Below are 27,610 nucleotides of genomic sequence, written 5' to 3'. Positions count from 1 at the left end.
AACATAAGAAGATTTATGGAGGAAAGGTTACTTAAGGTCAGTACTGAGGCTAGGATTCCTGCAAGTGGTATTGGTTCAAGCATTAGCTCTATGGTTCAAGCTTGGTTCAGCCATGGACTGGTTCATTTCACTAGGCAGTCTACAGCTTTTCATCAACCATATGCTCGTACCACACTAACTGAAAAAAGTGTCAAGCATGAAGGGCCCAAGCTTTGGAATTCCTTGGATACCTCTTTGAAAAAAATACAGAGTTTATTCTTATTTAAGCGGAAACTAATAACTCAATTAATCAGCAAATATTTATAAGCAGACTTCCTTTATTCCAACCTTGAGTTTACTTTATTTACCAGCTATGCCAATTTCTAAGTTGTAATTTAGTTGTAATAATGTTTTCATATTAGCTCTATATGGTGGTTCAAGCTTGGTTCAGCCATGGACTGGTTCAGCCATGGAGCTATCCTCTTATAGCTCCATAGTTTGCTCCATGGTGCAGCACTGCCATACATGTACATGGTGAGTACAAGCATGGAAGACATCCAGCTACCTCCATGGTACACTTAGTCTTGGTTCAGGACTCTCCTGGATTTGTAACAAGAAAGCGCGCTATCACCCCCAACGCGCTATCAACCACGAACCGCTATCACAGGAGAGTCTTGGAACATTCGTTAAATCTCCCCCCAAAATCGGGGGGAAACATAATGCGCGTGCGTAGGTTTCCCGCAGAGCCCGCCCCTTTTTGGGGTGGAGATTTAACGAATGTGCCAAGACTCTCCTGTGATAGCGGTTCTCGGGTGATAGCGGTTCGTGGTTGATAGCGCGTTGGGGGTGATAGCGCGCCCTGTTGTGACAAATCCAGGAGAGTCTTGAACCAAGACTATGGTACACTGGGAGCCTGAATGCTGCTTACTGCCCATCAATCAATCATCTCAAAAAGGGAGCCTGGTTTTACTCACCTGTTGCTATTAGCAGCCATAATGTGGATGTTACGATAGCTGAACACACCCATTTCAAAAATAATTGAACAGTCTACTATTCCTTGGGCCCAATTTCATAGAGGTGCTTAGCTTAATACAATTCATGCTGAGCAAAATTTAGCATGCTACCAGCTACAGCTAGTACATGTGAGATAGTATTTTGGCTGGTAACTTTATTCTGGTAAGCATTTTTTTTTCTTCTGGCAATTAGGATTGGTAGTATCATCTGAAGAAAAAACAACTTTTTTTGGATGAAATGCACATCATTCTGAGAAACATTTTTGTCCGATGTTGTTTTCTTGAAAGTTTTAATTGCCAGTGCATGAACCTTGTACAGTAGACACTGTATGCCCTACTGTGTCACATGAAAACAAAGCTTTTAATTTTTTTTGACAAAATAAATTGATCAAACAATTAAAACACAGTCATGAAAGTACAGTAAAATAACTCTCAAGCTTTGTGAAACTTTTATTTAATAAACTTCTGACCATCTGCACAGAAATATATGAACATATAAAAATATAAAAGTGAAAATTTTTCTTTTTTTCACAAATCAAACCTTGATGTTTTTAACGTTAAACAAATAATGAACACATAAGGTTGACAAAGAAATGGATTCTTTGAATGCGCAGCCACCACTGAGACAAACCAAAGGAAACGTGATGTGAAAGCGTCATGCACAATGCTCATCTAATGCTAGGTCTTCCTTGACCTCAGCGAGGGCGCTATTGCAACTTTTTACATCTCATGAAAGAGGTTTGTTAAAGCCATTATACACTTTCAGTAAACAGTATTGTCCAAGTCCCACACTTAGTGTATCACAACTTATATATAATATAACAAACCTGTGAAAATTTAGGCTCAATCGGTCATCGGAGTCGGGAGAAAATAACGGGAAAACCCACTCTTGTTTCCGCACGTTTCGCCGTGTCATGACATGTGTTTAAAATAAATCCGTAATTCTCGCTATCGAGAATTGACATTGTTTTAATGTTTTCTCAAAAAGTAAAGCATTTCATGGAATAATATCTCAAGAGAAGTCTTTTACCATTACCTTCTGTAAACCCTGTAAATTATTTGTAAATATGTGAATTTTTTTTCTTTTTCTGTACCGAAAGTGTATAATGGCTTTAAAGGCACTGGACACTACATTCGTAATTTCTCAAAATAATTTTTATCATAAAAACTTACATGGAAACGAGCAATGGAGAGCTTTTGATAGTACAAAACTTTGCGAGAAATGGCTCCCTCTGAAGTAATGTAGTTTTTGAGAAAGAGGTAATTTCTCACTTAAATATTAAAAGACTTCAGGCTTGAAGCCTTTTATATATTAGGCATCTGAAAGCAAACAAACTCGTGAAATAAGGGTGTTTTTTCTGTCATTCTCTCGCAACTTTGATGACCAATTGAGTCCAAATGCTCAGAGATTCGTTGTTTTATGCATATGTTGAGATAGACCGAGTGAGAAGACTGGTCTTTGACAATTACCAATAGTGTCCAGTGCCTTTACACCTATAGACTTAACAAAGGTTTGGTAACCATTATATAAACAGTTTAACTATACTTGTAAAGTGAATGATTGTCTATTTTAATAGGAAAGCAATAAAGGGAAGGTATATATTTGGTAATCACTTTTAAAATTAATGGCAATACAAAATTATTTGGCTAGAAGTGCAGCAGCTTTTGATTGTATAAAAAGCATTTTGAGAATCATTTCACTTCAAATTTGAATCTAAGAATGTAGATTAGGTAGTCCAATGAGGGATGCCGCTCCGATATCTCAAACATTTTACCACTTTTAGAAATGAAATTTTCACAGGTTAAGATCATATATATTTACATTTATATAGAATAAAAACAAAGGAACAAACAAACAAACAAACAAACAAACTAACAGTTCCAAAAACCAAAGGTATAAGTTCCCTTAAATTTCAACTCTGGCAAAGTCTGTCTCAAAGGCTAAATGGAGAAGATGTTTGTTCCTAAATCTGATTTTAAGTAAAGACAGTTTTAAAGACAGTGGACACTATTGGTAATTGTCAAAGACCAGTCTTCTCACTTGGTGTATCTAAACATATGCATAAAATAACAAACCTGTGAAAATTTGAGCTCAATTGGTCATCAAAGTTGCGAGATATGAATGAAATAAAAACAACTTAAATAAAAAATACTTTAAATCTGTAAAAAGGGATGGTACAACAATTTTCAATGGAAGTGCCATTTTTTTTTTTCTCGACACAATTATTTATTCCTCGCAGAATCCTTTTTTTCTTCAAAGAAACTTATTCAATTTCTTTCTTGACACCCTTTGGGCAAATTTATGCTCTACTCAGTCAGATATCAGCAAGCTGAAATCTGGTTTTTATGAAAGAAGACTTTTACAGTTGGAGATTAGCTTTTGAAATTCTTCCCCTTGTTATAAAAACCATTGTAGTTGTACCATCCCTTCAAATAAATAACTCCAACAACAAATTTTTAGCACACACTTGGCACGTTGGTAAAACTTATTCAAGTAAACTGTTTAGTCAAATTAATCAAATTAATCCTGAGAAGTGATAATGCGATGAAGGGCACCAGGGACACAACAACTTGGGGGAAACCCCCAAACACCCAGGCAGAACATCCCCCTTATTAAGCACCCAATGATCAATGAAGACAAAAAAATGATGCCAAAAAAAAAAAAAAAAAAAAAAGCAAAATCAGGTGGGGGGCAAAATAATGGCTCAACTGAGCACATTCCTCAGATATGTTAAGCTTTCAACTGCATATTTTGTGGAAAGACTTGTGGGGGGAAAAAAAAAATGTAATATCTGAATTTGATCCCAATTCTTTTTGGTTTTTGTTTCCACTTCTGTCCAAATGAACTTGCACCAAACACATTTTTTTTTTTTTTACTTATTTGAACCAACAAACTACACATATTAATATGTTTTTTTTATATCCACCACTGTCTTCTAAACATTATTATCAGCAGCCAACTGAATTTTGCACAACCCTAAGTTGAGTGAGTCTAGGAGGTCGGAATACTTGGTCTTTGTTTATGTTGGGATAAAGAAAGCCACAGTATGGTTTTTATCAGAGTATCCGATAAACAGAAGCAAAGATTTTGAGGGCTTTTTCCACACAAAGTGTTTCCCTTAAAACCCTTTCAAACTGATAATGAACCTTTTTAGGATGGCCTTGAGATTACTGGAACCTTAAAATGGTCCCTGGTTTATACAAAACACAGTATTGCCCCCTTGTATGGCTATGGTTAAGGGCAGATCAAAAGAGTAATTTTTGTTGTTAGTAATAATAGTTTTTGTTTTGTTTGTCAGGAGGGGGGGGGGGGACGACGGGGACTGAAAGACATTTGCCAGGTTTTGTTTGGACATAAGTTGAGCCGCCAACATTTGCATCTTGTAATCGGGGAGATTTTGTCCAACAGTCCAGGAGATATTTAGAATATGTTTTTTTTCACCTAAATGCTGGATCAAAGAACATATACTGGCCTTTGACATTTACCAATACTGTCCACATGCTTTAAGGGAAGGCACATCAAAGGTGGCACCTGGTAGGATTGGAAAGATTGCATAGGGAGCGTATACATGTACAATGTAGCTGGGTAGAGGTTTACGGTAGCACCGTGTGTAAATCTCTTTTGAGCAGTGTTGGTTCTGAAAAGATCCGGTGGTTTGACAACTCAATGTTTTGATCAGTATGCTCTGATCGTCTTCAGGAGAACGTAACCGAAATATTGAGTTGTCAAACCATAGGTTCTTTCAAGAACCAACACTGCTCAAAAGAGATTTACACATTGTACTACCGCACACCACACCTAATAAAGGTGTCACTGGCAAAGCACAACATGAGATATCAAGATTAAAACTCAAACCTTCTTTCAGGAAACTGGTCAAGGTAATAAAAAGTGGGGAAAAAATGTGCTCTTTCTCGACTACACTGGAGTGTATTTGACTTCCACCACCCCTGAGCTTGTCTCTGATCGGCTACCCCCTGCTGCCTGGTTGCTTCCCCCACGGTTAGATCTCGATCCTCTCCCGCCCTCAGACGATGAGGTCTCCTGGGTGTCGTCCTGGATGTCTTCCCAATCCTCTCGTGTTGCGAGTCCATTCTCGATCAGCGCCATGCCGATGTTGATGTCTGATTTCCCGTTTGTGTCGTACAGCTCCACCTCAAGAATTGGGTAACTGTGAATTTTATGAAGACATAAAATGTTTTTTTTTTTTAAATGGACCGAGGTTACAATTTTGTGCACTGTCTGTGGTGTATGTGAAAACAATTTTGAAAATGTTTTTTTTTTCTCTTTTGAAACAGCATTGTCTGTCCACATTTGTTCAGAGATAAAACGAGCCTGGAAACACATGAAGGGCTGAGCCTCTGTTGCCCTATCCTAGGCCTTGGTGCCCATTCACACGTTTGCCATAGACTTTTAAAAAAAAATACAATGGAAGTGCCCTTTCAAAAATTAAAATGTAGGGTTTGAAACTTTGCATGGTAGAGGTATAATTAGGTGAGGTAACACCATGTGAAAATCTCTATTACTCTAATAAAGAGATTTTTTCAAATGGTGAAAAAGAGGCCTCGCCCTCTCAAAGATGAAACTCCATGCCTGAAAAAGTTCTTCTACACAAATTTCTCTTGGTGGAAACCGGTGGACACAACTTTAAGTGCTTCACTTCACCCAAGAGTATATGAACACTACATGTTCACTCCAGGAAAGTTGAAAGAGGGAATTAACTTACGCATTAGCGATGTGCGCGACTAGCGTCTTCTTGGATACCATCTCCTCAAACATTTTTCTGAAAGCAAAACATAGAGAGGGTTGTAATCCGAGAAAAATACAACATGACGGTTTAAAGAATCAATCAATCAACCTTCTAGGGTGTGTTCCACTTGCCCCCAAAACATTGCCAGTGTTTGTCAACAACCAATGTTTGCCAACAATTTCAAGGTGATCGAGTTGTTTTGGAAATGTTGGCAACCAAATGTGACCCGCTACGTGAAAATGAGTCAGATGTTGACTATTTCAAGAACTGAGTTATATGCATGGCTGGAAGGAACACACCAGCAGCAGTAATTTGGTATATGTCTTAGCTTTGGGGGTGTATCGCGTTGCTGAGTTACTACCGTTTGAAATTAGCCAATACACTATTTTTGTGAAAAACGAATTACAAGTAGAGTGATGTTTTCAACTACCATTTTGCGCAAAAGGATACAAATGAGATTTTTTTAATATTTGTAATATATTTTCCACATTAAACTGTTCAAAGCTTAATAATGCATTGGGCGACATCTGCGAGCACGATTTCCAGGGGATGGTTACGATGCATCAATATAATCTTTCATCATATCAACGAGGTCAATTATCATGAGGGAAACTGCAGAGCTGCCCACAGGGGGATTTTGTACATTTAACCAGGGAGATATTTAGAAACATATTCAACCTAACAGGGACAAAGTTTCAATAATCAGGCATGCAACTCTTCCGCGTTTTCGCGGAATTCCGCTAAAAAAAATTGACTTTTTTTGTTTTTGTTTTTTTAAAGCCTTATATATGCCTTGCAACAACAATGTACAACTACAATAATGTAAAATAAGCCTAGTACATGCTAACAATGCACCTTCGAGCATAATAAATCTCAACATTTTCTAGGGTACCATAGTGGGTCTCATGTCCCGTGGCGTTTAGGCTGCCTCGCTCTGCACTTGCGTTGTGCCTTTGAAGATTTTCCTCTTTTTTTTTTCAACGGGCAGTTGCATGCCTGAATAATTAGGGATATTGTCAAGTTTGTTCATGAGAACATGGATAGATTGGGGTTTTTTTTTCAGGGAATTTTCTGCAGAATCGGGAGAGTAATCAGCTCTGGAAACTTACTGGGTAAAATTTATATAATTTGGGGATGAATAAAAAAATATTTACTAGAGCGAACGTTGTTTGTTTTTCTCTGTTTAACCCAGAAATATGAATTTTGGTTATTACCCATACACCGATGTGTGTTAGCACTGTATACTCAGTATTTTCCAGAGTCCAAAAACAAAAATTAATATTCTTTATCCCAGATGCAAATTTAACATCTATTATTTAACCCAGAAATATTACAGTTTCTGAAGAGTTTTTGTATCGGTAAAAACAAATTAGGTACTAGTGGTGCTAGCCAGCTAACAATTTGACATTAAATCTGTTTGCAGACTTCTATTTCCCCACCTTGCCTCCTCATCATGTCCAGTACCGGCCTCATCAACATTAAACTCAACAGGCCTCGCACCAACCAGATAACACTCCACTGCCTGAAGAGGTAAATGCAGAAACTGTGGCTGCATGTCGCGAATGTTTGAGGAGGGTACCCACTCGGTGTCGCCGTAGTCTACATAGAAAACCTGCATGTAGAAGACAAGATGCCAGACATATGAATAAAAAAGAGAACCTGCATGTAGAAGACAAGGTGCCAGACATATGAATAAAAAAGAGAACTGTTGAAATACGAAGTTTCACTCATTGTCTGGAAGCTTGTTTGGATTTTAATATTAACCTGTCCATTGTATTTCATCAAGAAATTGAATGATTGGGTAAACTTTTAATATTCTTTTGATTTGAACTCCAGCGGGAGTTCAACCTGTGACCTCAGATATAATGTACCAACTGAACTATCTAGCCCCATGTTGTCAATTACCATATTAATTTTGGTTTTTACCCATACACCGATGTGTTAGCACTGTATACTCAGTACTTCCCCGAGTCCTGTGAAAAAATATCACAGGCATATTACTCGGGTGGGATTCAAACCCAAGACCTTTGCAATTCTAGAGCAGTGTCTTGCCAACTAGACTACCAAGATTGCCCAGTAGCTAGAGGCAGTTCGAATCCTATGTTTTGGCGGTGGGTACCGCAACGATTACCATATTATTTGGTCAGTATCTTTGTTTGGGGGTGACAGTCAGAAGCGATTCAACCCGTTCAAGCAAGGGATTACAATGGAGTTTATTGATGATTCAACTTGGGAAGCCGCAGCCAGGGAATCACCTTAAGGGGATATGACTTTTTGTTTCAAATATCAAATAATATCTAATAGGGAAACCGACTGGGTAAAAAAAAGACGAAAAAAAAAAGACAAGGCTTATTTTACCTGCATCGAGTCTTGTTGAGTTGAGTTACTATCAAGTAATAACCCATAAGGAAACTGACTGGGTAAAAAGAAGAAAATTACAAGGCTTATTTTACCTGCATCGAGTCTTGTTGGGTGTCAACTTCTCTGACCCTTGCCCGGTAGAACCGTTGATCTTGCGGGGACTGGCAGCAGACCATCTCCCCTTGGGCTCTCAGGATTTGGTTTGCGTGTTGGTTTTGGTGGCGCTTCGAGGAGTTGTAGGCTTGACTGAAAACATCAATTAAATTTAAATCAAGACGATTGACTCCATTATCCCCACTAGGATATTAAAGAATGTTTAATAAAATACAAGGACTCCATAGGGAAATTCTAAAGACCTGGGTGCTCCACAAGGAATTTTATGTACAAAGTCTATGGGAAGATCTACAGTACAGTGGACAATGGAAAGAACAAAGATGTCTCCACAGGGATGCGAAAAAGGCAATGCGTGTCCTCTAATCACAAGCACTTCTTTTTTAGTTAAAGGCAGTGGACACTATTGGTAATTGTCAAAGACCAGTCTTCTCACTTGGTGTATATCAACATACGCATAAAATAACAAACCTGTGAAAATTTGAGCTTGAATAGTTGTCGGAGTTGCGAAAACACCCTTGTCACATGAAGTTGTGTGGTTTTAGATGCGTGATTTCGAGACCTCAAATTCTAAACTTTAGGTCTCGAAATCAAATACGTGGAAAATTATTTCTTTCTCGAAAAACTATGTCACTTCTCAGTGTTTTGATACCATCAACCTCTCATTAATAGTTACCAAGTGAGGTTTTATGCTGATACTTGTTGGAGTAATTACCTAGTGTCTTAAATGGACCTTCTTTCACAGTGTCAAAATTCAAAACCCCAAAAACAAATTTAGGGATACTCCAAGCAAGACTAATTTCAATTGAATCTTTACATAAAAACTCACTTTAGTGCCACTTCTAGCATTTCTAAAGTTTCGACTTCGTAGTCGTCGTCGGACGGCGCCCCCGTCTGCTTCAGACTGTCCAGTGGTCTCGCCGAGTACGGTAACTGTGCCCAGAAATGAAATGCACTTTGGAGAGCCGTGACCTGAAGAGCCACCCAGTTGCCCGCTTGAGGCGGCCTGATCGGGTTGTTTGAGTAGAAGACACCCACTGACTCTCCTGGTATCTCGCCTTAGGATGATCAGGGAATGGAAGAAAAAAACGATAATAATAATAACTAGTTCTTATAGCCCATTTCACAATAACATATCAATGCACCTTACATTAGTGCCAAAACGAGATTTTCAATTCGATGCCCTAAACCACTCGACCTTTACGCCATACAAGATGATGTAACTTCTGACTAGGGTTGTTAAAGTTGCTTAGCGGAACAAGTCAGTTTAGCAAAACTAGGCTACCAGCCAAAGAACTTCAGGCTTTAGAAAAACGCTCTCTCCCCAAAACCCATTGCTGTACCATAGGAGCAAACCCAAAAGAAAATTAATGCAGAAAGTCAAAAGATGGATCAGTTTGGGGGGGATTAAGTCTTTAAAGACCTTTCATAATCAGCACCAAACACCCGCAAATGGCTAATATTATTGGTGAGTTTTTGTTGCTTTCATTTGTCCAGGTACATGTGTGTACATGTACTAATGTCTGGAATAACAATACGAAACAGACATTTTGGTTTGTTTTAGAAATGAAGATACTATATATAAATATGAAAAACACTGGAAATAGTCAATTCACGCTTTGACCTTTATTTTGATGACCCTTTTCAGTTGAAAGGAACTGGGTCAAATCTTGCTGGCTGTTTGAGGCAGATTTGACACAGTTAGTACAAGCTGTTTGTGGTCACTATGGTCACTATGGTCCCTAAAGGGTTAATGGGTGACCTGGGCCCAATTTCATAGAGCTGCTAAGCACGAATTTGCTTAGCATGAAATTTCTTCCTTGAAAAAAAAAAAACCCAGGATTACCAACCAAATTTCCATTTCTTGCATACCGCTTATTACTGGTGTTCAGCCATTGTTTGCTTATCCTGAAAACCATATGAAAATTTGTTTGGTAATCCTGTTTTTATCAAGGCAACATTTTCATGCTAAGCAAATCTTTTGTGCTTAGCAGCTCTATGAAATTCGGCCCTGGTGGAGGATGCTGTGAGGAACAGTGATAACTTTATGGTTGTAAATGGTTGGAGATTGAGGGTTGGACGTTGACGGTCGGAGGTTTAGGGATGGAGGTTGAGGGATATAAGTTGAAGGTTGGGATTGAAATTGATGTTGGAACTGGAGGTGGGATGAGCTGGCATGCAAATGAGTTGAACATCAATTGAAATAAGTAATGAGTATTACGCTGGTGCAGATGACTGTAAGAGTGCTGACAACTGAAAATTATAAAATGAAACAATAGTAACATTTTAATTGTGTGAACTGAAAACATAACCAAAGTAGATGTTGGGTCATATCCATCTAAATACCTGTTAACAATTAAACACAACGAATTATAGTACTTTCTGAAAGGGATGTATGTATGTAAATCATAACATGCATGGCATTAAGTTCATATAAATAACACATCATGCCGAGGCAAATACATGTATTTATGATTTTTGAAGATCTGTTGGTTAGTTGCAATCCCCGCTAGACTTAAGTCTGCAAAGAGGATAAGGGTTGGGGGAGGGGGGAGTAGTAAGCATGGGGGCGGTTAGCTTGGAGAGGGGCAGTAAGCATGGATGGGGGCAGTAAGCATAGAGGGAGGGGGGCAGTAAAAATGGAGGGAGGGGGCTGTATGCTTGGAGGGGGGCAGTAAGCATGGATGGGGGCAGTAAGCATGGAGGGATGGCAGTAAGCATGGAGGGAGGGGGGCAGTAAGCTTGGAGGGGGCCGGGGGCAGTAAGCATGGATGGGGGCAGTAAGCATGGAGGGATGGCAGTAAGCATGGAGGGAGGGGGGCAGTAAGCATGGAGGCAGCAGGGGCTGGTCAGAACATCTCTTCATCTCCAAAATGAACCATTGTTGCTGTGACAATTTACCTGAGGGATTTATTAGAAGTAAACACTTCTTGGACTGTATGCTTCGCTGGCGAGTGGCGTTTCTCCACTAAAACATGGGAGGGAAGAATGGGCATTGGCAAACAGACAGACAGTGCACGCGTTATGTCCAATCAAAGGTATCAAAGTGTTCATCTGAGTCAGCTTTCATTACAACTTTTTTTTGTTCCCAACGAATTGTAATCCTTCAGGTAGAAATTGTTTTTAAAAGAAAGGTTTCACAAAGCTATCAAAGCGGTATAAAAAGGGGGGAAAAATAAGAAAAGAGCAAGGCATTGTTCAAAATAACCAGTGGTGTAAAAACACTGGTACTCTTCAGAACTGCCAAAGCTCCAAGAGATTTTCTCACATTGCATCACCGCAAACCTTTGTTTCAAGAACATTTCTTGTTAAGTAAGTTTTTAATGGCACTTTTTTAATGGCACGATACAACATTGGTTTTCAGAAGAGTACGTTCTCACAAAAAGCCCAGTCTTCAAAAGACCCTTTTTTTGTTAACCTTCGGGTACCTTATTTGAAAAGTGAAATACAGGTGCAGGTGTTTTAAACAACCATTTCAAGGTGGGGCCATAGATTGTTTTTTGTAGTGCTGATTAATAGACAAAACTATCAAGAAAGATACAATAAAGTCACCCAAGCCTACATCCATTCGGACTGTAAAGGGGTTAACCCTTTTTCAGCCCTAGGAGTAGGTGGCAATGGCCTCTGGAAAAAATAATTGTAGCCCACACCATGAAGTGGCCTTCAGGCCTTGTGTGTCAGGCGACTTGTATAAAAAAAAACTTTTAAAAAACCCAATGAAAATATCTCCTGAATACAGCGTCTACTTGTTCAGTCAAAAGCAACGACTGTCAAAGACTTTATCGCAAAAACCCATTGTGCAAGCGCAATCCCCCATTGCGCTAACTGTTGATTAAGGTGCATGCTGGTCTAGCTAGTGATCAAAGTTGATCGCTATAGCTAGACCAGCATGCACCTCATTTCAAGCCTGATGTTCACATATCGAGTGTTTGCGATACTGTTTAAGGTTTTTTTTCAACAAGAAGGTCAAATCCATCAACTTTTATTGAGGTGAGAGCAGACTACCGACCAAATCTCTGGCGGCACCACATTCACGAACAAGGAACAAGCCCAACAGAAATTTGATTTTTCAGTCAACCCTCAGAAATTTCAGAAGCGAATCACATGAATCATTTCTTGGACTCAAATGCTTTTGGTGAAAAATTTATAAAAACCATATTTCTTCCTCAAAATAGTTTATACTATCAACAGCTGCAGTTTTTTTTAACCAAGTAGGTTTTTTATTACCATACATTTTATTTGAATAGTGACACCAATCTATGACCCAACCTTGGAAGGTCACACCAACAGACAGATACAGTACAGGGTGATAACAAGTATGCAAGGTGAAGTAATTTTAGCAACACATCAAACATTTTTTGGTTCCCCAAACTCACCTTGCCTGACATGCTCGTGTGGACACTGGTTGCCACGGTAACACAACCGTCCCGAGGAGAAGAATTTGCAGATTGACTTGGTGGATTGAGCTTCTGTGTGAACAAAAAAAAACAATTTCAACACAATTCTATTGAAGAAAATGAAATTAATTGTCATTTTTGTATTCAGAAAGTTTATATGGGGTTCAGTTGGTATCTTTTGTGAAGAATAACAATCAAGCCTGAAATTGTCTGATACAAGATCTGCAAAGAGTTACCCAATATTTATGTAGCTCATTCTGGTTTTTTTTTTAACCAGAAAAGCACCTATGATTGAGGCTGTGCACTTGTGAGAAAATGCAGTTCTGTTTGTCTATTGCCCTATGCATTGATATAGATCATTTGTACACCCTGTTACTAATGAAAAACAATTTCACAGCAGTAACCTTGCTTTCTTTTAAATACTTTCCTTAACTGTATCTCAATTTAGGTTACACTTATGTGACACTTCAAAAAAACAAAAGTAGTAAGTGAGCATCACTCAGAAATACAGAGTTGAAAAGTGACATTTGCACACTTATAAATGGTCTCAAACACACACAAAACCGAAACAAAATATGGCAAATAAAAATGATAGAACAACATTTTTTTCAAGAGACTCTACTAAAGTACTTATGCAGAGTTACACCACTCACTGTATCCTACAGTTGCAACGCCCGGATCATCTACATCGATGTTGTAGCTGTTCCGATCGGACGTGTAATCGGACGTCATGGGATCCCACTTTTCTCTGGGTACAATTTGTCCTTTGGCCTCGGCCAACGCTCCTTCCTCGACGGTTTCGTAGCCCTCATGGCCCGTCTTTATATTCCAGCCTTCTGAAGCTTTCAGCAGCTGCTGACTGGTCACCTCTGTGGGCTCTAACGAGTCTGTCATGGCGAGAGAGGAGAACGAAATTAATCAAGGTTAAAAGGTCGCGTTTGGGCGCTTTTAGCGACAAAAATCATCAAATTATCAAGTTATAAACCACAAGGGAAACTGACAGGGTAAATTGAGGTTTACCAAGATCGTTTTTTACTAGAGCGGGATTTGAACCAACAACCCCTGCATCCCCTAAAGGTGACCCCCCTGGCTTCTGCTTCCAAGATTGTACAGTAAACTTTGGTGTGACTCCTACATAGCAGCTAACAGTTGTATGGCTTCTGACTGGCTGGCACCCCCGAACAAAGATATTGACAAAAGGGCTAGATATGTCGGTCTGTAGAGGGCCAGCACATTAATCTGGATGTCGTTGGTTAAAATCCCACTCTGGTAAATTTTGTCTTTGTTCAACCCTGAATAATATACAAATGTACCCAGTCAGTTTCCCTTCCAGTATATTTGAAATTAAAAAAAAGTTGCATCCCCTTGAGGTTATCCACTGGCTGCTGCTTCCCAAATTGGTTTGTTAACTTGGGTGTGATCTTCCAAGGTCTTCAAAACATTTATTTCTTATTGTTCCTAGGTGATCCCAAGACCTTTATACCTTTGCTTCCCTATGTCTTTATACACTGGGCCCTTAGATCTCCCAAGACCTTTATACCTTTGCTTCCCTATGTCTTTATACACTGGGCCCTTAGATCTCCCAAGACCTTCATATCTTTGCTTCCCTATGTCTTTATACACTGGGCCCTTAGATCTCCCAAGACCTTTATACCTTTGCTTCCCTATGTCTTTATACACTGGGCCCTTAGATCTCCCAAGACCTTTGTGTATTGGTCTTCCTAGGTCTACCTATACTAGGCCCTTATTCCCTGGTCTATCCATCGGCCAATTTCACGAAACGCTAGGATGAATCCTATCTCGAGTTAGGACGAGTAACTAGTCCTAACTTAGGATTAATCTTAAGGTTTACATGTTACAGTGCAAGGCTGGGACTCGTCCAAAGATTAATCCCAAGTAATTGGTGAAATCGAAGGCAGTTCTTCTCCTACCTTGCTGCACTGCAACAGCCTTTAATCTTGATGAGGCAGCCAGACCACTGTTCACCAGTTGTTGGTTAATGCATATTTCCCATGGGCTGGATGGATCCAACAGTAAGACCTGCAGAGGCTCATCACTGAGGAGAGAAAAAACCAGAGGCGAGAGGAAACAGATCAGTTTTGTTCAGGAAAAGTGCGTGGCTAATATGTGAGTGTGTAAATCAGTGTTTTCACCAGGGCTATCGGGGTGGTTGGTTCTGCCGGCACTCAGAGCTATCGACCGGGACTTTGCCTTGTAAATTGTGAAATTTGTTTGTACCTAAAATCTAAATTCCATATAATATACAAAGTTTACAGACTGACTCAAAGAATAATGGAAGTACTTTAAAACACAAAATAAGCTTAGAAAATGTGCTTTTGTTACATTTCTTTCTTTATTTGATTACACATCCAACGGCCCAATAAGCGCCAAAACAGGATGAATAGGAAACAAGAAGAAATGTACATTTTTGGAGAGAAACCCCAAAGGGGTAAAACCCATGCAATCAGGTAGGGAGTGAAAACCTACTCCACATATGCAAGCCTCTGGTCTGAGGTGGGACTTGAACCGGGTCCCACAGAGGTGAAAGTCAGGGAAAGAATTCACTGAGCCAACCTGTTCCCCTTTACCTTTGTTCATCGCACTCTTTTAGGAGTCTGCCAAGAAGCAGCTTCTCGTAGCCGGTCATCTTGGCAAACTCAACCACCGCCTCCTCACTCCATCCTCCTCTCAGGTGATCTGGGAAGCAAAAAGTTGAGGGAAACATTATTCAAGAAAACTCGATTTTTGAATTTACCCATATACACCGATGTGTTTGTTAGCACTCTATACTCGGAACTTTTCACGAGTTCTGTGTAAAAAAATCACAGGCATATTACCCAGGGCGTATTACACAAGTAATATGCCTGTAATTTTTTTTAACAGAGCTGGGGAAAGTACTGAGTTTAAAGTGCTAACACATATCGGTGTATGTGATGAAAATCAAAATGAATATTCCTTATCGGACATGCCAACCTCTGGGATCACAAAACTGTATTCTGAAACCCCAAAACCTGTATTTTGCATCAAAAACCTGTATTTTTTTTTAAACATGCGTAAACGTAGTTTTAAGCCCCGAGACAGGCAAAATAGAGAAGGTGTGAAGGCCATTAAGTTATCAAACAGCCTAATTAAACCAGTTAGTTAAAACTTGAAGAAAAAAAATGTAAAAAATTGGGCAGAGGTTTCCTACGGGTGGTTATCCCAATGGAACAGGTTTTGTATGAAAAAAAAGATATTGATAAATCATATCTTAAAGACATTGATTAATCATATCCTATTTCATATAGAAACCCTTGTCAATTAATTAAATATCATTTTCTTTGTCAAAAGAAGACAAGTACAAAACAAAACCAATTTAATTTCAATGAAGAAGACAAAAAAAACAAATCATCCCAAAAAGTTTCGTTTGTTGTATTTCGGGGCATAGTTCTTAAATTTATCTAATAAAAATCTCGCTTCAGGCGCTCTATATCTTTTGTGTCTTTATTTTGGCAAAAAATTCTTTTTCAAACTCGACTCGTCCATTCACAAAACGACCGATACCATATAAGGGCATTTGACAACAGCGCCCTTTGCTGTTCAATGAATTGTGTTAGACGGGTTCCCTGTGAAATCAGGACGTCAGATAAACTGGCGTGTAGTAAGCAATGCAGGTTTTGTGCTACTAGCGTGCGTGCAATGATGGATGCGAGGGAATCTATGTGTGCTCGCGCTCGATGTGTGGTGAAAGTTGAATAAGGAATACCCCCGTGGAATAATAGAGTTCACTGGATAATCATTATCGGCCGTAAGTAGTCGGCCGAAAACTTATTTGTGTCAATAAAAAAATATTGAACTTGAGTTAAAAAAGGGCACGACGGCCAACTGGGATAAAATTGTATTTTTTGCGGTGGCGATGCTCAAACCGTATTTTTTTTGCAAAACCCGTACACCCGTATTTTTTACAAAAACCTGTAATACGGGAAAAACAGGAAAAACGTACTAGTTGGCATGTCTGCCTTATCCTCGGTGCAAATTTAACATATAATACAAATTATTCAAGATATTATTAAAAGGAACGTTACAAAATTTGTAAGAAACAAAAATCGTGAAGATCACAGATTTACATAAAACTTACACGGTCTAATGATTATGGTAGTTGAAAACATCCCTTGAAATATTTCTGTCATATTTAATGAGAAATAAATAATCTAACTTCGCGTTTGGAGTTTATCGCTCAGTGAGCATTTTATTAATTTTTATTTTGGCATCGATGCAATGCAAAATTTGTAATCGGTTTTTCACTATTCTCTCGTGACCCAGATTGCCAATCGATTTCAAACTTCTACAGGTTTGTCAGTTTATGGATTTGGTGGATTACATAAAGTGCTTACACTGCCAGAAACTGATTTGTTAGCAAAAACCAATTCTGTAATGTTCCTTTAACGTGTTACACAGGATTGGTAGAGACAACTAAGTGGTGGCAGACAATGCTCATGTTTTGTGTGATCAACCATACATGAAATAACAAATCTGTCAAAATTTGGGCACTGTGTAGAAACCAATGCATATTGAGACCTATCCTGACAGGTCACTTTTTGAAAATACTACGCTTCCAGATAGATCACTTTGTGAAAATACAAATGTCGCAGCATGCCTGAACTGGGCTGCAGAGCTTTGTACATGTATATAATTGGTAAAGTGGCGTATCAAGATATGTACAGTGTGTGTAACTTCAAGGAAATACAAAACAGCAAATCAAGTGTAACTACAAACTATTAGGTGCTCAAACTTGATGAAAATGTTAACAGTAATGAGTATAGTATTAATTTGTGTTTTGTGGTTTGAGCGTTGTCTACATGCTTAAAAGATAAGTGGAACTACTGCCCAGGTAACATTTTGAAGAAAATAATAAACTATTGGACATTTCTTGAAACATACTTACCCTTGGAACTTACTATCGACGTGCCACTTCCTTCCCACTCCCCTGGACTATCTGGCGGGTAGATGTGAGCGAGACAACACTTGATCACTTGAGCTGGCAGGTCATAGAACGACGACTGCAGTGGCTTGATAGCATCCGCCGCCATCCACTCCCTATTCCCATAGTCTACATAAAACAGTTGGACCTTCTTGTGGGGTATCGCTTTTTCGGATGTAGATGGAGCCCCACCCTCATCTGAGCGTTTGGCATCCTCAATATCATCTTTTATATCCAGAATCCTGGCACGGTACCACGTCCCATCAACTGTGTACTTTGCAGCACACAGGCAGCCCTCCTCTAGGACAAGGTTTTCCGTCAGGCTGGCAACATTCTTCTCGCTGTTGTAGAAGTCATTGAGGTCTTTGTCCAAGTAGTCCAACTTCTCAACATCCTTGGTGATGAGGTGTGCGTAGAACTCCTGTGGACTGACAATGTGGGACATGGCCATACGGACACAGCCATCCTTCGTTTGAAGGCTGGATCTTACACAAAGCTGCAGATGGTTGCTGTCCTTGGGTTTACCCTTCTGAGCTGGTGGTCCACTGGGGGAAGTCTTAGATGTATTCTCGAATGTGTCTAAACCTCCGACAGCTGAGAAGAAAGACCCAGAGCTTGATGAAAGATTCTTTGAGGCAGAACTCAAAGATTTCAGGTCTTCGGCTTCAGCTTTCTTACTCCCTGTAACTTTTCCTTGTCTTCTGTCCTGACTGGTTGTGTATGTTGTGGATTGTTCAGGCTGTTTAGATACAGCACCCTGTTTAGAATTCTCATCTTGGTAGTTGCTACCGCCAGAAGCTCTTCGTCTGGGCTCTTGGGACCTGATAGAAGGTACTTCCTCATTTAACGAACCCGCCTGAGGCGTCGCCGTTGCCTGCACGTTGCTCTGCCCAGAGTTGTAGCTTGAGACTCCGCTTGAGGAGTTTGGGCTCATCCTCTCAAACTCTTCTTCTTCTTCTGCTGGGTGTGCCTGGGGTGAAGGGGTATCTCTTGTGTCTAGCAGCTTTCCAGTTCCACCCGATGTTGTTTTTCTCCCGTTTCCTCTGCCCAATTTGTTCCTGAAAGACACGGTGGAAGACTTTCTAAACTCCATACTTGGAATGCTTCCTTCCCGCATGGTTTCTCTTGATGGAGATGCTGATAGGTCGTCTTGCTGACCTCCATCATTTTTCTTTCTTCCTCGAGACAATTGTTGAGATGGAGTATTTGTAGGATGATTGATTCTGCTTCCACGGCCCGACCATTTTAGGTGACCCTTGGAGTTGGTAGACTGCGATTTATTTTGGCCTTCAGAAGAAGACGAGTTGGTCGTACTGATGTGCTCCTTCTGTTCTGTTCTTCCTGGTGCGGCGTCTGCCTCCTTGAAGTATTGATCGCCGTCTGCGTGCTCGTAAACAGAATCTTCGTCAGTCTGTCTTGGTCTTGGATCATCTGACTGGCTCTGGTGTCTTGCATTAATTGGTTGGCTTGTTCCACTGTGCCTGATGTCCTGCGCCCTCCGGGAGTCTGCGTGATGTCCAGAGACAGTGTCTAGATACTCCATTTTTTTCTTGGTGAATCGCGGAGCGATTTCAGCTTGTGAATTCCTTTTCGGCAAGTTTCTTTCATCAACCTCTCGAGGGTTCTCTTGCTGTTGTCTGTCGGAATTGGGTACCTGGTCTTGGTTTTGTGGCTCCTTGGGCAAGGGGTTTCCTCCTGAAGGTCTTCTTGCTTCATGGCCGCTACTTGGTTGTGAAGTGACAGATCCTTCTCTAGTATCCTCCTTTGATGAAGAACTTGTTGACCTTGTCAAGTTTTGGGTTCTGTCATCACCTGCTGCACTTTTGAGAGACGGCTCAACATTCTCTTTTAATTGTCTGTCTCTTGAACCACCTGAAAAATTCATAGGATTACTAGTTTAAAGTGTTGATAAAAGCCACTTTTTAAGAAACTATTTTTTTCTGACTATCTGTGATAAACCACCAATGACAGAAAGCAAAGGTTCGAATCCTACTTAGGAAGAGATTAAACAATTAAACAGAGCACAAGAACAAATATGTTAACTTTGCATCTCAATGTTTTCTTTACTGTAAAACGCTGTAAGACCTCCAAGTATTCAACAATTTATTTTTTTAAATTTTATTATTAAAGATGCTATGTCAGATTTTTGGACGATTTGACCCAATTTTTGTTAATTTAAAATTCAATAGGTATTTTGATGGGGGTCGAGAAAGTTACAAGCTTTCATTTGAGCCATTGCTCGAAAAAGTCCGCCAATTATTAGTAGCAGTGAAATAAAGTGCTCAAAATTAGTTCTTGTCGGGATCCTGACAATATATCACGTGACCAATTCTTATGTGTTTTATAAGAAACGTTTTAAATTGTTGTCATGGTAAAAGTTGTTTTCGTTAGAGCGGGTGATACTCTTTGAAAAAACCATTCACTCAAAAAAATCTATTTTTTTATGTTTGGGGCCAAAAATCTGACATAGCATCTTTAATATTTAGCACTTTGCACTGTATGCTATGGGAGTTTATTTAGTAGGGTGCATCCATAAAGGTCTAGAGAATTGAGCAATGTTTTTTTTTTTGAGATTAGTGTATGACTGTTTTATACCTGAAGATGATATGTCTGGAGTGGGTTGTTGTGATGGATGAGGTTGTATGGGCGGACCACATCCTTCCAGATACTGCGCCATCTCTCTCTCAACCATGCACTGAGCAACATCAACCTGTCCACAAAAACAAAACACTAGACCGTATTAAATTACCCCTTTGCTGCTATGAAAGTCGACATCTTGTACGTCAAAATGTATGTGCGTTTTTAACGCGTACATCAAAGGAACACGCAGCACGCAATGTTCCCGTTTTGATTTCTACTGCACAAGTACGCACACACATTACACGCTTACAGCAGCCATCTTGTAGGGCAGATATTTGAATGATGACATCATTTTCAATACGGTCTATAACTGTGAACCACAAAACTGTAGAAAATAGAAACTGCAAAAAATAGTTAATGGCCTGATGTTTCAACCCTAGCAGAGTCTTTCTCGAAGGTTAAAGGGACACGTTGCCTTGGATCGGACAAGTTGGTCTATAAAAAGCATTTTGTAACCGTTTTTATAATGAAATGCATATGGTTGGAAATTTGCGAACTAACACGGTCAGCCATTTATGGGAGTCAAAAATTTGAAATGGCCGACACGCTATTTCGAGGCATATCTGTGTGGATCATTGTATTCTACTTTTAAAACATCTTTCCAACCATATGCATTTTATTAAAAAAACGGTTACAAATGCTTTTCAAAGACCAACTCGATCGCTCCAAGGCACCATGTTCCTTTAATTGACAACACAACAAACATGAACAGGTCTGAAATAAAAACTATCTACTATCTACTATCTGAAGTAACCCAGTACACAGTGTTTGGTTGGCTGCGGAGTGCGCCAAACTACCTCATAAACAGTTACATGGTACTACTGTCAAAAATGATCTCATAATTCAAAAATAGCTTTGCATACCTGTTGTAAAAATAATTTTGAGACGCCCGTCAGGTAAAAGAATCGGTCAGAAAACCAGTAGAAATGTCTTACTTCTCATTGCTTACCTGAACACATTGTCCCTCTCCCCCATCTCTTGTGATCATGAACGGCGCTGACATATCTATCGAGGGCATTCGTCGACCCACCACCACATGGATTGATGCCTCCAAGATCTTCCCAATGACCAGACTAGCAAAGAAATAGGTCTGCTCTTTGGTCCAGCAGCCGCTGGTTACTGGTGGCTTCACCTACAGTAGTTCAAAGTGGCAACATTTTTTTGTTAAAGGCAGTGGACACTATTGGTTATTACTCAAAATAATTATTAGTATTGGTTTATTAAAATTATTACCTTACTTGGTAACAAGTAATGGGGAGAAATTGATAGTATAAAACATTGTGAGAAACAGCGCCCAGTGACGTAGTTTTTGAGAAATAAGCAATTTTCCAGGAATATGATTTCGAGACCTAACATTTAGAATTTGAGGTCTCGAATAACAGCAGGGTGCCAGCCATGAGCAATAAACAGTGAATCTTGCCTAGATACTCATTTCTGCTCAGCAAGACTGTCCTGCGCTTAGCAAATATTTAGAAACCTGGCAATAAATCACTGTACCTTTCCAAGTGAGCAGCAAAAGGCCTGGGCCGGCAGCTCGGTGAACTTTGGGTGGATGACCCGCACCCTCGTCAAGTTCAGCTTCTCCCGATTGCCGTAGTCGATGTAAATCACATCCACTAAGATCCTGGAGGGGTCGTGAGGATTCTGTGTACTGCTTGGCGTTTCCTTTGTAACCCCTGCAAGTAGTTGATGATAAAAGCAATAATATTAAGATATTAAAAAAATATGTTTGGTAACATGACTTAATTGGAATTCTACAAACATCCCATGGTTTGTACATAGCAACCTTCTGGTTCTTATTCAAAGATTTCAAATTGGACATTCAGTTGTGATCAGGCAAGTCATTGTAAATTTCTTTTTCTCCCAAAGATTTTTCAAAACTGTGGTACATTCTGGATCAAAATTTTGCAAGTTTGATCGAAGCACGCCGAGTTTGAAACGAGGACCTATTAAATTTAACAATTATTTTAGAATTTGATCTTAACTAAAAAAACATAGGGACTAATGAATATTTGTCCGATTTTTGTTTGTATTGGCCAAACATTTTCCTTGAATCAAAGCATGATGCACAAACCCTGCATTGAATGTAGTTGAGGTAAACTGACCTGCTATGCGAGCCCGATACCAACAGTTGTTTTGTGAGTAACGTGCACAGCAGAAGGTGCCCACCTCTGGGGCAGGGACGGGTATGCTCACAATTTGTGCATCACTGTAGAAATTACTGCAAAGGAAAGAAATAGAATATTAAGATGAATAGAAACCTCTTTAAGAACACAAACTTTCCTGAGTCAGTGCAAAGCCACTCATACATGTACAAATAATTTCAATCATCGCATAGCTGCCATAAAAGTATTGAGCGCCTTCAGATGCCCGTTTGGTGCAATAAAGCACTGTCAAAGAACTGCATATTAAGAACTGATATCACAGCATGGAAAAAGAGAGATCACATTGTTCTTTGTGCTGGTAACTCCTTGAGTCAGGCTATGTCCTCCTGCCTTAGATCTTAAAGACACTGGACACTATTGGTAATTGTCAAAGACCAGTCTTCTCACTTGGTGTATCTCAACGTATATGCATAAAATAACAAATCTGTGAAAATTTGAGCTCAATCGGTATCGAAGTTGCGAGATAATAATGAAAGAAAAAACACCCTTGTCACACGAAGTTGAGTGCATTCTGATGCTTGATTTCGAGACCTCAAATTCTAAACTTGATGTCTCGATATCAAATTCGATGAAAATTACTTCTTTCTCAAAAACCATCTCACTTCAGAAGGAGCTGTTTCGCACATTGTTTTATACTATCAACCTCTCCCCATTACTCGTAATCAAGAACGGTTTTATGATGATAATTATTTTGAGTAATTACTAATAGTGTCCACTGCCTTTAAAGGTATATTGGTAATTACTCAAAATAATTATTAGCACAAATTCTTACTTGGTAACGAGTTATGGGGAGAGGTTGATAGTATAAGAGAGAAACGGCTCCCTTCAAAGTGCCGTAATTTACGAGAAAGAAGTAATTTTCATCGAATTTGAGATATCGAAATCAAGCATCTGAAAGCGCACAACTCCGTGTGACAAGAGTGTTTTTTTCTTTCACTATTATCTCCAAACTTTGATGACCGATTGAGCTCAAATTTTTACAGGTTTGTTATTTGATGCACATATGTTCAGATACAGCAAGTGTCCAGTGTCCAGTGTCCAGTGTCTTTAAGGGTATTTCTAGGATCCTCACTGTTCCCTAAAGCACAACCTTTTGTAAAAGATCAATCCTCACAGTTGTGCCACTCTGATCTAAGGTGCTTCTCCAATGCCTTCAGAATGGTGCCAAGTGCTCCAACCATTCACAAGGACTACTTCCACTTTCACCTGCCATTCACAAGGACTACTTCCACTTTCACCTGCCTAATCTTACAAATTTCACTGTCCAAATCTTAGTGCATCTGGATCATTTTCCTTCTCTTTTGAAGTCAACCTTATAACCAACCAGTATGTCAGTGAGATGATGACGCATCTTTTTCATCGTATCCAAGATTACAATATCTTGACAACGCCTATGTTTTATAACATGATAAGTCTGAATGCTGATGTCCCAGAGGATCTTGACCTGGGCCCAATTTCACTGCTCTGTTTACCGCAGAATTCTGCAGGAAGCAGTGCCATGAGTTAAGCAGTGCCATGAACTTGGGCCCCTCAACATTAAAGGGATACGTCTTCAAGATCGTAGTAGCCCTGTAGCTGTATATGGAATTATGAAATCTAACCCATGTTACTGCATACACGTGTGTGGGCCATCCCATCACAATTGACACTGTCATTATTATATTGCGTTGTGACCCTCAATATGCGAGCTGGTGCAGTTAGAGTTCATAGTTCAGGGGTGAGAGTCGAAAAGTCTGAAACTTGGATACAAATTCAAAGGTATGTTGAAATGATGCCATTTCTACCGTTTGGTATTCCTCTGAGGTTATAGACCTCTAGGAGCTTTTGGAAACAGTATCCAATGCACTAGAGAAGTAGACCAATGAGCAGGATTTCTTTATTTGTGGGAACAAATATTGTCCGAATTTTTTCACCAGGCCGACATAAAAGGTCTGAATTCAGCCGAAAGTCTGAACAATCTCATCCCTGATAGTTCCAGGTACAGCTACATACCTGTTAAAACAGATTGAATGTCAATTGGAACAACTTGGTTGCTTGATACAGACATGATATTTGGTTCTTGGAAAAAAAGTAGGAATATTATATCAAGTATACGGGCTGACCTACTTATATGTTAAAACAATTGCAAATAATTGAAAGCAGACTCAAGTAGGAAGACTATCATGCCTGTTAAGTGCACTACTACTAATACAGAGAAAAGAAAAATACTCACTTGAGGTCTGCCACAAAACTACTGAGTGGAGAGTCTGCCAGCTGGATCCATAGAAGCGCCGGTCTCTTGACCTCACTTACTATGACCTCCACATGACCCCTGGATTTGACCTCCATGGGCCTGATGACAGCTGTTTGTTTTCCTGTGGCTATTTCATACGACAGAGGGCAGGGTTGCATTGGCGCCAGCGGATTCTGAAACGGTGGCTGAGATTGTTGGGGTTGAGTTGTAGGGTCTTCTGATGTGGAGGTTGCTTTCCCGAGAGGAGGCGATACCTCCGAGGTTGGGGGAGGAAGTACCTTTGAGGTTGGGTGAGGTGATAGTTCCGAGGCTGTGGCAGAGACTTGATGTTGTGCACTCTTCAAGGGAGCACTCTCTGGCATGGTACTATGCTCAGCAGGTCTTCCCTTTGGCACTGCACAGTTACCTTCAAGAACACCACCTTCCAAATGTGCATGTTTAATACCAGTGGGTTTTGTCTCTCTATTAACGTTCACAACTGAAGATGCACTGTCAAGATTTTGAGCTTTGATTTTGTCATGTTCAACGGCAGACTCGAACCGTTCATTGCTACTAACAACATCTGCCAATCTGCTGTTGCCGGTCCCCGATTCGTACTCGTGTAGCGGACTCACTGTCCTACAGCCTTCTTTTGTAGCCATGGCTCCAGACACGCTAGGCTTTGATTGACCAACATCCCCTTTGGTCTCCGGGTGGGACTCCCGAAGTCCTTTCTTCTTTGCTCCAGCGAGGCCAGACTCTTTTACTCGCAGTGTGCCATCGCGGGATTTTATTGACCCAAGTGAGGATGCTGTCACAGAGCTTGCGTTGCTGAAGATTGAGGCATCATTGAGCTCCGAGTTTGAATCTGCACTGCAGTTGGACTCGCTACCATCAGAGTCTGCAAACGAATAGGCAACCAAAATTAATTGGTTTCTCAAAACACAAACACATATAAAAAAACTTGCTGGCACACGGCTCCCCTACAACCCTGCCATGGTCACACCACCGTTATCACGAGTATCAGTGTTGTAGCCACGGTGGGCGATGCTGGGCATGCCTACCCAGAACTAACAACTTTCGTCCAGCACTCTGAACAAAACACACTGTGCTTCCCAGCACAGATTTCCCCCAGATTGCACTTCAGCAATGATGGCCCCATATCTAATCATGAATAATTTAGTTAAAACGCTCTCCCTTGGTGGACTTAATTGGATTCAGAGCCCACCACTCTTACCATTTTCTTTGGATGGAAACGAAGCTACCAGTAGGACCAGTGTACTGGAACTGGTCTCCAGGGTAGACGTTACCTCCTGGTACTTTTTGAAGAATCTCTTCTGGTCCAATTCACCAAGGAGCTTCTTGGCTTCGGTTATGGCCTGAATCAGAAGGCAATAAGAGAGAAATAAACTCTAAATTTGACTGCTTCAAATCATAGCCCTTTTTGAAACCATATCTTGAGCTTAGGCTTCGCCCACCTGTTTATAGTGTTGAATTTGTTGGAAACAAAGCAACCAATCATGGAAGGAATTTCGTTAAATTGAAAATGTGTAGAACATTTGAATGTGGTCACAACACAATTGAATGTTTTGCTAACATTCGGCCATCCATGCGAACCAGTTCATTTTTTGTATCAACATTGGAAATGTCTATAATAGTCTTAATTTGAATATACTTCCTGCGAAGGTGAATGCAAAGCAAAAGTTGACGTCACAACTGTGCAACGTATAGTTCGCAGCAATTGAGCTGTGCCCAAGTCACTTGCGAATATCGCTGCGAAAGGAGAAATGTGACGTCAAATTCGCAATCGCATTCGCATTAAGTATGAACCAGACTTTGGACAATTCTGAATACTCAAATTCTAAATACTCAAAATAGACCCAGCACCTGGGACGCTGGACTCCTTTTTTCAAAATTTTGTCATTATCGGTCGTACTAGCACGACCGATAATGACACAATTTCGAAAAAAGGAGTACAGCGCCCCAGTTACTGGGTCTAAAATGGAATAATGATTACAGGTTGTGAGATGTCCATGATGGCTTGAGCTAACCACTGCTGATCAGCCTCAATCCTTTGAATCTTCTCCTCAAGAAACTGTTTGCTCTTCTGCATCATCTTCTTCCTGGTGGACGCCATCTTGTGTTTTAAGACGTTGTAAAGTCTATGGGCAGAGAAGTGTTTTTAAAAAATGGTAAATTTCAGGCCTGGAAATTTAATCTTTTGAGAGAGCAGGGTCATTTTGTTTAACTTACTTTGCAAAGGGCACTTGGAAAATCCATTTGAAAATCTTAAATTGCATGGGGAACTTTTGAAGGGGTATCAAGGCCAAGACCAGGGGCAACAGAGGTCCATGGCTCCGTGTCACTCCAGGCTTGTCCTTTGATCTACATGTATGATTTCCCCCCGCAGATTATGTCGACAACAACAATACGTTTAAAATTAACTTGCAAATCAAATGAAATAGCAATGACCATGAACACCGGTAGCAGCATGTATATGCTGAGATGACACAGCCTCCCCCTCCCCTTCACCACCTCCCCCTCCCCCCCTGATAATTTTCCGTATCACGCCACCACTTTTTCACTGTTTTTTTGGGGAAAAGGGATATCTCATTGAGTGAGGTAAATTAGATATAATCCAATGAAAAAGTGGTGGCATGATACGGAAACTTTTGCCAACCCCCACCAGCCCACCCATCCCCATTACATTACAATTACATTCCCATAATAAAATAATGTAATTTTAGGAAATTTAGAAGAGTTTTTTTTTTCCTTCCTCCACAACAGAAATATATAAAAGTCTAAAAATCTTCTTTTAAAATAATAAGCCAACCTCAAACATATGACAAGTCGATGTCATCAAACAACCTTACACTGCATTCAATCATAGAGTAAGGACAGAGACGTCTGCAAAGGCAACCACTTGTTGAAATGCATGAACGACGTTCGGACAGAAGAAAACTGACCTGGAGCGCGCTTGTCACGAAACTTTCGAAAGTCGCCTGTGTTTTTTTTTAATAATAA

The 27,610-nt window shown here is 40.0% G+C and overlaps 1 protein-coding gene across 1 annotated transcript; it reads right to left on the bottom strand.

The window, feature by feature from the left end:
• Window positions 1-4,315: 4,315 nt before the first annotated feature.
• LOC117307274 lies at window positions 4,316-27,581 on the bottom strand. Its single transcript, XM_033791987.1, has 18 exons — window positions 27,420-27,581; window positions 26,604-26,748; window positions 25,824-25,965; window positions 24,587-25,487; window positions 22,315-22,430; window positions 21,707-21,885; window positions 21,159-21,341; window positions 20,165-20,279; window positions 17,534-19,441; window positions 15,198-15,306; window positions 14,541-14,665; window positions 13,263-13,496; window positions 12,589-12,681; window positions 9,042-9,270; window positions 8,194-8,347; window positions 7,180-7,352; window positions 5,717-5,773; window positions 4,316-5,161 (listed from the first exon to the last, which is right to left on the bottom strand). The coding sequence occupies exons 2-18, from the start codon at window positions 26,721-26,723 to the stop codon at window positions 4,909-4,911; spliced, it is 5,091 nt and encodes a 1,696-aa protein (XP_033647878.1). The 5' UTR covers window positions 26,724-26,748; window positions 27,420-27,581; the 3' UTR covers window positions 4,316-4,908.
• Window positions 27,582-27,610: the final 29 nt, after the last annotated feature.

The sequence above is a fragment of the Asterias rubens genome, chromosome 2 (genome assembly GCF_902459465.1).
Source record: "Asterias rubens chromosome 2, eAstRub1.3, whole genome shotgun sequence".
In the NCBI taxonomy this organism is placed as follows: Eukaryota; Metazoa; Echinodermata; class Asteroidea; order Forcipulatida; family Asteriidae; genus Asterias; species Asterias rubens.
The sequence above is the reverse complement of the archived record's forward strand: the minus strand, read 5'-3'. Positions and strand labels throughout refer to the sequence as shown.